The sequence below is a fragment of the Prinia subflava genome, chromosome 23 (genome assembly GCF_021018805.1).
Source record: "Prinia subflava isolate CZ2003 ecotype Zambia chromosome 23, Cam_Psub_1.2, whole genome shotgun sequence".
NCBI lineage: Eukaryota > Metazoa > Chordata > Aves > Passeriformes > Cisticolidae > Prinia > Prinia subflava.
The window spans coordinates 1,492,826-1,507,863 of NC_086269.1; the positions used below are offsets into that span (position 1 = coordinate 1,492,826).

General features: G+C 44.8%; 1 protein-coding gene across 5 annotated transcripts in view; it reads right to left on the bottom strand.

Moving 5' to 3' along the window:
* SRGAP2 (SLIT-ROBO Rho GTPase activating protein 2) overlaps nucleotides 1-15,038 on the bottom strand; it is a 98,058-nt gene that overhangs the window by 20,559 nt on the left and 62,461 nt on the right. For all 5 annotated transcript variants that reach the window (XM_063418670.1, XM_063418667.1, XM_063418668.1 and 2 more), the window contains 7 exons: nucleotides 14,870-14,971; nucleotides 13,845-14,042; nucleotides 8,359-8,443; nucleotides 5,111-5,138; nucleotides 3,322-3,352; nucleotides 2,544-2,604; nucleotides 1,262-1,339 (listed from right to left, as the gene is read on the bottom strand). In XM_063418670.1, the coding sequence (XP_063274740.1) occupies nucleotides 1,262-1,339; nucleotides 2,544-2,604; nucleotides 3,322-3,352; nucleotides 5,111-5,138; nucleotides 8,359-8,443; nucleotides 13,845-14,042; nucleotides 14,870-14,971 (583 nt within the window). The remainder of the gene's footprint in view (nucleotides 1-1,261; nucleotides 1,340-2,543; nucleotides 2,605-3,321; nucleotides 3,353-5,110; nucleotides 5,139-8,358; nucleotides 8,444-13,844; nucleotides 14,043-14,869; nucleotides 14,972-15,038) is intronic.

A 15,038-nucleotide genomic window follows, 5' to 3' on the forward strand; every position in this document is an offset into this window, starting at 1 on the left:
CTCACTCAAGGAGCTGTTCCCCAGGGAGAACTCCCCTATCAGACATAATTAGATTTAATGATGGGGCAATCCTCAAATTGAAGCTATATATATCCATTATGTGACTGAAATTACCAAAGCTTGCCTATTATCTTAATAACACACGGGATAATAAATGGGCCACTCCAAACCTGAGCATTTTCCCTGATATTAACTGCCACCAAGGGCTCTGGATGAAATAATAAACTGCAGGGACCTTATTGTTAACTTTGGCATCCTCTATATCACAGGTTTTACAGAGACAAGTGAGATGAAGGGGGAAAAAATTCCTCTTTTTTTATTTCTGCATGGAACAAGTGGGTATTTCCCCAAGTTGGTATTTCTTTATATAAAAATCTGATCCTGGTCCCTTTCCTGGCTGTGACACAGATCCCTGCTTCCTCTGCTCCTGAGGATTTTCACTCTCAGGTAGAGGGAGCTGAGGACAGGTGACATCACCCACCCCACGCTGCTCATTAAACCCCTCTCTGCCCCAAAATCAAATTAAACTCTCTGTGCCTAATTAATGACTGCCCGTCTCCTGCAGCAGCAAGCAGAGGAAAACACTGCTGCTGTTCTTTGGGAATGATGGATTCCAGGGATTAACACCAGCCCTGCTGTTCCCAGTGACCCAGGACTGCCTGAGGAGCAGCTCCTCTGAACCTGCTCTGCCAGGGAGAACAGCCCAGCAAGGAGCTGATGAGTCAGGAGGCTCCCAACTGCTCCCTGCCTTTGTATGGAACGGCTCTTCCCAGAGAAAAATCCAATCTATTAAAAGCTACCTCAAATTAACACTCTCTTGAAATTTCCCTCTCTCCCTGGCTGGTATTTGGAATAAATGTAGCCAAGCTGTGCCTCAACAACACGGAAAAAACACCATGGAAATTCATCTTGCAGCACACAAAGAGCTGGGGGAGAGGGGAGGAAACTGCAGTTACACCTAATAATGAAATCCTCTACGTCCTTTAGTGTTGCAAACAATCAATAAGCTATCAGACATGAGAGGAGATTGAATTCAGAGTATTTATTATACAGACACTCCACGGGGTACAAAGCACAACAGCAAACAGCTGAGAATTCAAGGTTAATGAGCACCAGGGAGGTGTTGGGGAGGGCCTCACTCAGGAAAACACAAAAATCAAAGGAACAGAAAGGAGAGAGCTGCATTCAGGCCACTTCTGAGCACTCACACAAATTCACAACTTGGCAGCAATTCCTGGGATTTGGAAGGGCTCTTCCTTACCTCTCTCAAATGCATTTTTGATGTCGTTCACTTCAACCTGCGACCCCGACACTCTGAATATTCCTTCGTGCTGCAAACCTGCAGGAGAACAAGAGATGCTGGTAACAAGGGAAGGTAAGAGTAGATAAAAATGATGATTACAGCAGCTACAGCTCCTGTAATAAAGGCAAAACAAGAACCCAGGCAAAAGGAGGCTGGTTTAAAAGCTGCCTTTCCCTGAGATGTCCAGAACATGAGAAAACAGAACTCAGCACTGGCAGAAAAATTATTAACCCTTCTAAACTGCCAGGGCTCTGACAGCTATTCATGTTATCTCACACCCTGGAGGATCCCCAGAGGATTTTACAACCCAGAGGAAGTCATAAACCAGCAGTGGAGCAGCCAGGAGTAAAATATGACCAATGCCAGGAGGAAAACGTTTAAAAAGGGCTCAGTTGAGTCTGCTGGAAAATCAAAGCCAGTTCTGGAATCTGAGTGAAATCAGCATCTCCTGATGGCCATGATTTATCCCCCATCAGTTCCCATTTCAATGTGGTTTCAAGGATTTTTCCCTTGAAAAATTCAACAATTTCCCAGGAAATATCCAAGTATGGCCTTAAAGAGGGATTCTAGAACTTGGTTATTCCAGGTGATGATGAGAATGGGACTCCAGATTTAGGTTTCTAAAATGGGAATGGAACAAGGGAAACCAACAGGACCTGCTAACCTGGCCCTGCACCTTGGTTAATGAAGATCGATTCCACCTCTCTCCACGCGTGTTAATTAACAGCTGTTTCACACACTACTAACAAATGATAGCCATTAAAAATGAAAACAAATTGCAATAAATGCGCAGCATTCAAGGCTGGGAAGGGTCAACTTTCCAAACAGGCATAAATCATCTCTGTGTGGCAGTAAATGAACAATTAATGCACTGCTTGACCTCCCACATTCCTCCTCCTCCTCCTCGTGAAGAGGATGATTGTTCCTGGTGAAGGCCACACTTCAGGGCTCAGAGGAAGGTGAGGCACGAGTGGTGTGGATGGATGGGAAGCTGATTTTGCAAGCAATAAAGGGATATTGTTGGCAAAACAACATTTGCAAGGTCAGTTCTTTGAAACAGGCGTCGCTCACACAACGTCAGCAACGCAGGCAAAAAAATCAGAGCTGTTCTTCTGTGGCAGCTTCTGCACAGGCACCACGTGCTGAGCCCCCTGAACATCCCCTCTGGGGGTTATTTTTTATTTATTTATAAAGAAATTGATAAATTTATGACATTTATTTAGTTTATAGAGGAACTCACCGTGCCTGCTGATGAATCGGATGCAGCTCTCCACCACCAGGGGAATGGCTTGGGAGGAATCCTGCCCCCAGAGGAATCACAGCAAGAGCAGGCAGGATGCAGAGTGAAGAGAAAAAAAGAAAAAAATTTAAAAATGACAAAGGTTTGACTCTGCACACCGAGATCACAACTTGCTGTCTTTATCCCAAAACTCCAAAGCTGCAGCCCAAGGCTGTGTGAACTGGAATTCCCAAATTTTAACCTTACAGCACCAACAGGAGATACTTTGGGTCCTCCCTATCTCAAAGAAACACATTTTAGCTCACTTGGGTACCAAAATGCAACAGATTATCCCCAAGGCCAGGCTTTGTAAGTCTTTATTACAGGAAGGCACAATAAGAGAGCAGTTACAGGTTTAACAGGGATTCCAGGGAAAATAAAGGGAATGGAGATGGGGATTCCAGGGAAAATAAAGGGAATGGAGATGGGGATTCCAGGGAAAATAAAGGGAATGGAGACAAAGAAACAGCAGCGTGGATCCCATAAACCAGGACTGTCCAAACAGCTCAAGGCTGTTTGGGATTTTTGATTCCAGGTTTGTCAAAACACAGAGTAAAAGCAATTTTAATTTTTCTCATGAAAAACGAGCGAGGTTTTGGACCCAGGTTCGAGGGATTTCTCAGAGAAGACTGGAAAGGTCCATGGAAGACAGGGAGGGACAGATGAAAATTTGTTTTCCACCACTGCTCCTCTTTCCACACCACACCCCTGCCTCGTTAACGAGGGAAATGTTAATTACCTGCTTCCTCACCGTGGAGCTGCGCCGGCCACTGGTCCAGGGGGGAAAAACAGAAAAGAACAGTCAGGACAATCCTCCAGCACCACCAGTTCATCCCTCCAGTGCTCCCAACCCCTTCTGGAGCAGGGAAGGAGCCCGAGCTCCCAGTGCATCCCCAAACCAGAGCCTTGTTCCATTTCTGGAACTCCAGAAAGATTTAAAGTGACTTTAAATCACTCAAAACCTGCACGAGGCACAAGGGAGCCCTGCCAGAAGATTGCCCCTGATATTTTAATCCCGACCAGAAGGAATTCTGTGATCCAGGGCTGCTGCTGGAGGTGAAGTTTGATATAAATTGCACAGGGAGGAGCAGGTGGGAGCAGGCTGCTTCCCCCTGTGCTGTTAACAGCTGCCACTGCGGGGTCTTTATTACAGTTTTGATAAGATTTCAAATAAATAAATAACACAAAACCCCCTGGAACATCAGCACACACCAGCCAGGCTCAGCCTTGTCTGTCTGCTCTCATTTGCTGATGTTGGTAGACGTTAATGGCAGAAAAATAGGGAAAAAAACCCTGCTCTGCCAGGGTTTTCCCCTCAAAATTTATTCCTGGGGTTTAAAATTCCTTTAGTTTCTTGTAAAAATGAAGCAAGGGAGATAACAGCAGAGAGGCCCTAATGTATCATTCCAGCCAATTCCCTGCCAGGGCAGATGGCTGCTGAATTATAAATAAGGGGATTAGAAGTGTGATTTTTAAAAAGCCTGTACAATGTGTTAATTTGGGAGAAATTCCTTTTGTAAAAAAAAATCAAAAACTGAATGAAAAATAAAAAAAAATCCGATTCCACGGGCTGTCACAGACAATGAGGTGGGCTTTAAACTGTTAGCAGGCACGATTCTTTGATATTTCAAATTGTTTCATGATGAATAATATTTTATTATTACAGATGTCAGGGTCTAATTAGGACCTGTCAGTTTTGCTTTGCTGTGAGGAATGGGAGCAGCAGTAATGAGTCCACGCTGGTGGTAATCACCTTTCTTTTGTTAACGAGGCAGGATGATGCACAGCCCCTGCCCCAGCCCCTCGTGCCCACCACAGCCCCCTGAATCCATCAATTTGGAGATGAGGATTTGTGATGTTTTAACAAATAAAGCCCCAGCAGAAGCTTAGTGCTGGTTCTGGGATTGGTCCTAATTAATTCAGGTTTATTCTCCGTGCTGGAATCCAGAACAGCAGAGCAGCTCTGGGATCAAGAGTTTCCTAATTTATGGTCCTTGACCCTGTGGATAAGCCCTGGGCTCACCTCTCCCTCAGGACCAGGGATTTGGTTATAAAAACCTAAATCTAAACCTAAACCTAAACCAGAGAACATTCTCTGGGTGAGAGCACCAAATTAAGGAATTTCTCTCACTGTCCCATCCTGCTCCTGATCTGCACTAAACACGCCAGGGCAAGAAAAGGAATTTTTTATATTAGTTAAATTTATAATAAATTTAATTTTAAAAATTATAATAAATGTTAATTTAAATTTATAATAAATGTAATTAAATTTATTCAATTCCTGCCCCATCCCTGGAATGTTCCAGGCCAGGCTGGATGGGATTGGACAGGGAAGGTGCCCATGGCAGGGGTGGCACTGGAGGAGCTTTAATGTCCCTTCCCACCCAAACCACTCCACAATTCCATTCTGTGACTCTAAATCCGTGAATTTTTCTAACAGATACAGGCCCTGGGCTGGTAACTGATCTGGAATGACCAATTTGCATCAGATTTTCCTTAAAAACCACAATTCCCTGAGCCACACCTACCTGGCCAGGGCGCAGTCCGTCCGCTGACCTGTGGAGGAGACAGAGAAATCCAGAGTGAGGAGGGAGAAACGGGAGATTATTTCAGGATTTCTGCACAGGGAACTTTGGAGAGAGGAGGGGAAGCTCCAAGGACAGCACCAAACCCATCCCTGCCAGCTCAGCTCCACCAAATCCAACCAGAAACCAGCTCACGCTGTCCAAGGACTCCTGTCTCTGTGAATTCTTGGTATTTTTTTAAATAGAAATCACCTCCCTGAGCATTCTGAGCGTTGACTTCTGCCAAAAAATTGGGCTTGTCAGTCCCTCCCTCCCTCCCTCTTCCCAGGGGAACTGGTGGGGTGAGAGATTCTGCCTCACAGAGCCCCTGAGGAAGAGTGCAAACATTCCCAGATTTGTCAGCCCACAGCCTGAACGTGCTGGCACCGGAGCTATTTCGAGAGACAGACGTTTCAGTGGTGTTTTCCACAAACATATTTATAAAAACACTCCCATTAACTCGCAAGTTTTCAAGGAAGCAGCAGCAGCCAAGCTTGGGACTTGCTAATGCAGCATCACCTAAAACAGCACAGCAGAAGGGGCAGAGAAGGGAGGATGTGCTGGTGGGAGTGGGGCAGTTTTTTGGGGAAAAAAAATCAAAATAATCAGTGAAACCACACTGATTCCCATCAGCTGAAAATTCACCTTCCCTCCCGTTGCCTCCCTGCTCCTGGTGGGATGGAAGGAGGATTGAGGGAAGCAGCTAATTACTGATGGCTGACAATTAGTCGAGCACATCTTGATAGCCACTTTTGCTCTCCCCACGTAAAGCCAAAACAGTGCATAATTCCCAGGAAAATGTTATTCTGCAGCAGAATTTCCAGCCATCTGTCCCGTTCTCGTCATGGAATATTCATACAGAGAAATCACACGGCTGTGGCAGCATCCAGGGGCTCCTGCATTAGGGTGACAAATGGGGACAGGAGGCAGGGACACGAGGACTCTTAGAGAGGAGGACTTGCTGCCACTTTTATTCCTGGAACTTGCCATCTTCACATTAAGGCAATTTGTACCATGACTTAAAAAAATGTCACCTGAGGATGGGGCAGGGAGGAGAATAAAAAATAAGAATCCCCTGAACTTGCCAGGCACTGAGGACACACAGCTGGAGGCACATTTTCCTGGAAAGCTCCTAACCGTGCTCTGGGGATTTGATTTGCCCATTTCTCAAAGAAGTGACATTTTATGGATAAATCTAGGCACAGTCCCCAGTTTGCAGCATTACCCTGCTCCTGTGGGGTGGGAAATGGGAATGGGAAATGGGAATGGGAAATGGGAATGGGAAATGGGAATGGGAAATGAGAATGGGAAATGGGAATGGGAAATGGGAAAGGGAAATGGGAAAGGGAAATGGGAAATGGGAAATGGGAATGGGAAATGGGAAATGGGAAATGGGAATGGGAAATGGGAATGGGAAATGGGAAATGGGAAATGGGAATGGGAAATGGGAATGGGAAATGGGAGATGGGAATGGGAAATGGGAATGGGAAATGGGGAATGGGAAATGGGGAATGGGAATGGGAAATGGGATGCTCCTCCCTTTCCCAGCTCCTTTTGATCCCACAGATGACAGGAGGAGTTTTTTGGGGTTTACTCTGACACTCCTGGGTCCCTTTATGGGGTCAGTAAGAAAACTCTGGTTTGCAAAAAGCAAATGAAGGGAGCAGCCTTTAAATCCACACAGCAATAGAGAAACCACGTTTGATTTCCTCTCCTTTCCCCTGGCACAGCCTGAGCAGGTTCAGGGGGCAGGCAGGGTAAGAGGAAACAGGGCTTGGGATGCAGAGATCAGTGACAGGGACAGCACTGCTGTCACTCCCAGACATTCAGAGGCACAAGAAAAATGCCCTGAGGACACAAAACTTTGATTTCAGCCACCCTTTCTTATAGGAGAGCCAAGGAGATGAGCAACTTTAACCAAGCCAACCCAAAGCCAGGCACATCCTCCCCTCGTCCCCCAGCAGAACACGAAACTCTTAATTACTCTTAATTACTGCAGCAAGAAGTGTTTTAGTGTGATTTTAGTGCATTTTCAGAGTGATAGCAAAGCCCTCCAAAGCCCACACGCTGGCTGAGCTTTCACCCAGCAGACTGACACAACCCTGGGCCGGGCTCTGACCTGACATTTGCACTGCTCAAACTCTCCCCTGCAAACACGGGAGGTTTCTATGGAAATTTGGATGCAAAGCTGGAGGGTTTTTGGCCAACACGATTTGCCCATACCATGAAGGGAAAGAAATCTGCCTTTGTTCTAAGAGCAAATGAATATTCAGCTCTGGCTGCTGCCCCCTGAGCGATGCCCTCTGGCCAGGGAACATATTTCACATTTCTGGGGTTTGTTTGTGCTCCTCCTAACAAAGCCTGGGCTCCACACAGGGTTTAGTTGGGCTGAGCCCACAGAGGTGAGGAGCAGCTAAAGCGCCACCCAAATGAAGGCCCAGCCCATCAATAATTCAGAATTAATCAGTAAATCCCGGGTTGGGCCCAACAGGGATCATTAAGAGCTCTGTTAATGAGGCAGGATGGGTGTGAAGGAGGAGAGGCTGAAGGAGGGGGCAGCACGCCCATGGCTGATGCTCATTAATGCCTCATTAAGCATTTTGGTGTTCACCACTCATCAAGCAGCCATGGGGGCCCTTTGGCCTCTCCCTCACGCAGATCAGAGGGATGAATTCATCAAGGATGAATCACTAATGCAGGGCTGCCACCCTCAGCTGAGCAGTGCAAGAAATGCAACAGCTGAGCGAGAAATGCAACAGTTAATTATGATTTAAAAGAATAATAATAAATAGTAATAAATAATAATAAATAATAAACAATATAAATAAATAAAATGAAGCTGAGCAAGAAATGCAACAGGTAATAATGATTAAAAATAATAATTATAAATAATAATAAATAAATAAATAACATTTAAAATATAAAATAAATAAATAAATAAATAAATAAATAAATAAATAAAATTAAAAATAAAAAAATAAAAAAATAAAAAAATAAAATAAATAAAATAAATAAAATAAATAAAATAAATAAAATAAAGCGGAGCGAGAAATGCAACAGCTAATAATGATTTAAAAAAAAATAATAATAAATAATAGATTATAATAAATAATAAAAATAAATAATAAAAATAAATAATAAATAATAAAAATAAATAAATAATAATAAAGCTGAGTAATAAATGCAACAGCCTGCCAGAGACACACACTCACTTTCTCCCAGGGTCTTCTGCAGGAGGTCATGCTTGGCCTGGAGCTTGGTGATCAGGTTCCTGCCCTCCAGGTACTCCTTCATTTTCTGTGGAACAAACAGGAGGGTGAGGGGACAATTCATTTCTCTGCTCAGGCCTTTGGGCTGCAGGATTGTGAACAGGAGGGCAGAGTGAATTTAGTTATAGAATGACCCTGAATTTACAGAGTGACACTGAATTTACAGTTATAGAGTGACCCCAAATTCAGAGTGACACTGAATTTACAGGTATATAATTATACTGAATTTACAGAGTGACACTGAATTTACAGAGTGACACAATTTACAATTAGAGTGACACTGAATTTGCAGTTATAGAATAACCCTGAATTTACAGAGTGACACTGAATTTGCAGATATAGAGTGACCCCAAATTCAGAGTGACATGGAATTTACAGGTATATAATTATACTGAATTTACAGAGTGACACTGAATTTACAGAGTGACACTGAATTTGCAGAGTGACACTGAATTTGCAGTAACACCGAAATTTGCAGTGACAGAATAACTCTGAAATCCATGGTTAAAGCATGAACAAGTCCTGGATAATCCATCTGGGCAAGCCTGAAGCTCAGGCCACTCCTGTTTTGAGCCCAACCAAGCCTGGATCAAAGATCTCAGAGCCTTTTCCAACCTTAATAATTCTGAAATTCTGCGAATTCTCCATGTGCAGGGCAATTTCCACTGCTCCACTGTGGGATCAGCTGAATGTTTGGCTTTTTGTGAGCCATCAGAGGAGCTGTCATCCCTCCCTGGGCAGGCAGGGCACTGAATTAATCTGTTTTAACCAGCTAAAAGCTGCTGCTGTGCTGATTCTCTCACTTAACCTCCCTCACCCCACTTTCCTTGTCAAACCCTGCCTCTGCCTCCTCGCTGGATGATCCACAGGGCTGCACAGAGGGCACGGGACAAAACAAATAAAGATATTATTGAAGTTCACATTTACTCTGGCAGGCATTTTTCCCACTGCTCCCTGATTTTCCACAGCTCTGCAAATGCTGATTTTTGGGGGTTTTTTTCTTTTTTTTTTGCAGCTCTTTCATCTCTTATCTTGCAGTTCAGAGCAGTTTTATTTATCTTCCCTGAGCTGCAGCATGTGAAATATCTGCTGTGCAGGGGCTGCCCACTTTATAAATGGGACGTGTTTGCACTCAAAACCACAAACCCTGCAAATATCACAGAGCACTCCTTGGAATGATGAGAGATCTTTAAAATTCAGCAGGCAGAATGAGCACAGAGAGAGGATTCTTATCTAATAATGAAATTGTTCTAATCACATCCTCAGTGGTTTAGGTGGGAAGGGAGCTCAAAGCTCATCCAGTTCCATGGGCAGGGACATTTTTCACCAGCCCAGGTTGCTCCAAGCCCTGCCCAGCCTGGCCTTGGACACTTCCAGCCTTCCCCAATTCAGTCATTTCCTTCCAGGTCTAATCTGCACATTAAGATTGCAAATCCTGGAGTTAAAAATTGATATTTTTAACAACAGCAGAGCCTGGACCCTTTGCAGGAGCAGCCTCTGTGCAGGATGGGAAGAGTCAAGCAGAAACAGACAAATAAATAAATTAAAAATAAATAAATATACACACACACTGATGCAGCAGTGAGGGAAAACCTTCCAGGAACTAAGGAAGCTTCCCCTGAGGGCTCCCCAGCGCTGGTGTGCACTGACACAACAAACAAAAATGGCTTTAATTAACTGCCAAAAGCCTGCGTTTTATGTCCCCTCACTTGACAACATTGAAAGAAACATTTCACAAGAATTAAGTCCCTTTGGAAAGTCTCAGCACTTCCTGCTTCCTTTATTAATATTTCAAATTTTTTTTTGTTGTTTTGGAAGAAAACAGGAAGAGCCCCGACCACTACGAAAAATTAATTACATTCTTTTGGGGAATTTCCCTGTAGGATCTGTTTGCCAAGCCCTGACTACATTTTGTTCCATCAGTTAAATTTTTGCAGAAGAAAACTGCAAAAAGAACCAGTCTGGAGTGGGGGAGGTGGGGATCAATCTGGTTCTGGGGGGTCTCAGAGTCACAGGTGAAAGGACAGGAGGGTTCAGCTGCAAACACAAGTTTAAAAATCAGGAGATCAACTCGTCTTGGCAGAGTTAAGCTCCCCTTTGAAGAGGATCTAAACACTTAAGCCCAGCCTAAGGTGGGTCAGGCAGGGCAGGGCACAGGCACTCGCTGGGACTTGCAAGGCTCTGCTTAAAGGTCATTAAAAACATCAACAGGTACCAGGGGTTGCTTTAAAGGAGAAAAAGATGTTCCCATGCACTGCAGAATCTCATTTTTTTTACTGTTTCCTCATGCCTAACATTCTGTTCCTGCCTGGTGCAAGGACGCTGATGAAAAAAAATAAAAAATTAATTTCAAAATAAAGCTTCAGGCTTTTTTCAGTGAATTACAAAGATCCATTAGCCCTGGATTTTTGGCGTAATAAAAACAGTCAAAGGATAAAAAATAAAAATCAAACCACAGGAGAACTCCTGAGGATTTCATTTGGGGCAGAGCACAGCTGGAGCTGGGCTAAGTGCAACCACAAGAAAGCAGCAGAAACGTCTCTGAGTCACCTCCTTTGTGACAATTCAGAGAAAATCAGCTGGGAGCCAGAGCCAGGAGCATTCTGCACCTACAGAACCCAGCAAATTTGGCATTTCTGAGCCCAAAGCCCTGCAGGATGGATGAGGCACAACCTGACTGTGCCTTCCTCCCCGTTCAGGATATAAAGAAAAATCATTTCTGCCCCTGCTCCACATCCTGCTCCATCTCCAGCCAGGAAATCCCAGTGATTCTCCTCTCTCCCAGCCCTCCAAGGATAATTCCAGACCAGGCTGAAGGCTGGGGGAGCTGGATCTGCTCCCCACAGCATCAGCACCACCAGGAGCCCCCAGCTGCAGGGGGATAAAACTCAGATTTTATCCCACATTTCCCCACATCTCAAAGCCTTGGGAAAAATAAACCTCCAATAATCCTAAAGCACTTCACACAACCAGCATTGCTCTGCTTCCTCCTCTTTCCAGAGGTGAAAAAAACCAATATTTTGCCTAAGAACTAGAATTGTGCTGGTTTAGAGGTGAAGGAACAAAACCATTCCCCCTTTTCCCAGTGCCCAGGGGGGGCTGGTGCCAGCTGTGGGCAGTGGAAATACAGATTATTCCAGTCTGGAGATCCTCCAGTGAGTGTCCTTCCACTGAATTCCCATCTGTGTTTATCCAAGAGCCCTGCCTAGGAATGCAGCACACGGAATTTCCTCCTTGAGTCACATTAATATGGAATATTCTTTTAAATCAGCGTTTTTCTTACAGCTCCTATCCCCCAGCACTCAGCACATCACGAGGTAAAAGGGAATTAAATCTTAATTCTGCACTGCACTTTGTTTTTTTATCCCCTGCACAAAGCTCTGCCCTCAAGCCTCATTAATACCCATCTGAGGGGTTTATGAGACACTGAAAAAGCTTCTCCTCGGAGATTCCAGGCTGGGAATCCTTATCAGGGTTATTTATAAGCCTGGTCAATGGCAGATCAATGCAGCATCTGATCAGGCTGCTTAGAGAGGGGCTCTCTCTAACACCACACCAACAACATGAAACACAGAAAATCCCATCCAGATCGAGCCCTGGATTCCTCCTTCTGCTCTCTGAACTCAAACCAGCTCTCTCCAGAGAGGAAATGCTCAGAGTTCAATTAAAAATCACTTTTCTGGTTCCATAACCCTGGGCAGGGTGGTCAATCCTGTCTTAATTGAAGCAGCTTCTCCACTCACCTCTCTCCATATTCAGATTGACCTTCAGTGAAGGATTTGGGATTTTTGTAAGTCAAGGTTTAATGATCCATCCTGCCAGGTTAGTGCCATTTGCACTGAAAATTCTGATTTTTATCAAGAAACACAATTCTGGGAAGAAGGTGGTGAAGGATGCCCAAAGGAATGACAAATTAATCAGGGTAAGACCCATGATTTTCATCTGCTACTCTGAAATGTTTTGAAACTGGAAGGAAATTCAACGGTTTAACATAAATCTGATGTAGGAAAAAGACACACAGTCTGGCATGAAATTCAATATCAAAAAGCTCTTAGCATCTTGTAAAAAACACTGACTCAATGAAAAGCTTATGCAGGCTGAAATTGTAAGATGATAACAGAAAATGAAAGAGCTAAACGTTCTTTTAGTTTGCACTAGTTTTGAAATTTCATGTTTACAAGCTATTAAGTTCTTTCTCAGAAAATTCCTTTTCAGATGCAGAAGAAATCAAATTTGATACAATTTACCCACAGACCATGTTTGAATCAACAGAGATATCCCAAAATATTTCCAGAGGATTGAGAGCACACATTTTTAAACCCCAACACGCTTCCTCTGCTTGCCCAAAACCAATGAGAGAAATGCTTTTTGTTAGACAGGAGCATCACTTTGCACTCTGTTGTGAGGATAATTCTGAACAGATCACAGGGAAAATTACAGAATCATGGAAAGGGTTGGGAAGGATCATCCAGGGGATGGGCAGGGACACTTCCCACCACCCCAGGCTGCTCCACGCCTCTCCTGGCCTTGGACACTCCCAGGGATGGCACAGCCACAGCTGGACCGGGGCCTCACCCCCCTCACAGGGTAGAAAGAGAAATAAAACCCCTCCTAAACTGTCCGAGTGTAGAACATCCCTCTGCCCACCCTGGAGGGTTTGGAGACCGGGCAGGGGGTCTGGGGTCTGTCCAAGGGGCTCAGGCAGCCTCACACAGAGCCCAGGAGGGCACTGCCTCTGACCCCTGCCATGGCAGTGAATGCCCACAGTGTGTGAGGAATCACAAGCTGAGAGAATTCAAAATGCGTAGAATTTAGTTTATCATAGAATGTAAATGTAGAATCCAGGATTCTCAGTATATGGGGTTGAAGAGACAGGATGGAGGAATTGGGGAGTGGCCCCTGTCCCCCTTGTTCTTGCTCTCGTCCCCCATTTTCTGCTGAGTTGGATTTAGAGATTGGTTTAGAGTAGAAATGACATGTTAGCATAGGTAGTAGGCATTGGTACAATTTTGTAAATAAAAAGTTCATTATGGACAGTGGTTGGGTCAGGGGTACTGTACATAAGGGGCTCTCTGACCTGCCCAGTCCTGCTCTGCTGGGGACGCCCTGCAGAGCTGGGACAGAACTGAGATCAGGGACCCTGCCAGGGAGGCCTGGCAGAGCTGGGACAGAACTGAGATAATGAAGAATAAACAACCCTGGAAATGTGCACTGGGGGCTCAGCTTGTCGTCTCCACCTCTGGTGTGAAACACCCAGGGCAAAGAGAAGCCTGAAAACCTGATTAACTCTGGGAACAGCAACCCAGAGGAAACTCCCAGGGAACAGCAACCCTGGGGGAACCCTGAGCACCTTGGGGAACACCAACCCCAAGGAGAATCTCAGGGAATCAACAACCCTGAGACTAAACCCCTAAGGATCAGCCCCTTACTGTGAAGTAGAACTGCTCAGTCTCCTGCTGGTTCGCCCTTCTCTTGGCAATGCTGGGTTTGCTCATGAACGTTTCCGACACCGTGGATTTCACCGACTCCATGGAGTTGCTGTACTGGAAGCAGTCAGAGACATCGAAGTCCTCGATGGTGACAATGTCCTGGATTGTCTGCAGAGTGGCCTCCATCGTCTTCTTCACCTGCCCAGCGAGGAGGAGAGAACCCAAAACCTCAAGATTTTACGTTGTGAGTAAACAACAGAGGCAGTGAAGTCCCCTGCAGCACTTTGCTAATAAACAGATATTACTGGTTTCACACCCAGCGTGCTGTAATTAATTTTGGCTCATTAACAGCACAGTCCATGCAAGCACAGAGCTGGCAGCACCCTGAACCTGCCAGGACTCCGTGCCAGGATGGCAGCTGTGATCTCACAGGCTGGGATCAGGAGGAGATGGAAAGAAATTTAACCTCAAAGCAAAGAAAGCTGGAACAAAGGTTCTCTAATTGTCTCCTGCAACTGCATCTACTGGGCATCAAATGTTAATTACAAACAGGGCTCTGCTGCACTGTGCATTTTTACTGAAGGCCAGAATCAATTTTTTAGACATAAAAGGGGTTGCAAATTTTGCCCCAAAGTTCCTGAACACAGAGGTGCAGAGATTAGATCCCCATTCCTGTCATCTCCTTCCCATCCTGGCTAGCAAATTAAACAAAAATCACTTTAACTCAGGTTATGCAAATTCACTTCAAAATATTAAATTCCTCCTTTTCCCTTTGCTATCCAAATTCAACACAGCCAGTGTTATCAAGTTAAGGATGGGAAGAGAGATACGGGGGGATATTTTAAAGGATTCTCTCCATACACCAAATTTTCCTGTGGGATCACACAATAATTAACGCACAAGATGCTTTGGCCTTGAATTTTGCCACAACTGTCAATAAAAAAGGATCACAACAAGCAGATTCCTCCACAATCAGTGCCCAATAACCACTGGAAGTGGTTGCTGGATTTTGGTTGTTCACTGACCTCTTCATTTTCGATCTTCAGCGTCGACAGCCGGGACTGCAGCTGCTGACACCTCTGCACCAGCTCACTCTGCACTGGCTGCTGGGCACAGAGCTGAGACTCCTGCAGGAGAAACAGCAGGGCAGGCACTGCAATCACTCATTTATTTATCACAAACATCCTCTGAAGT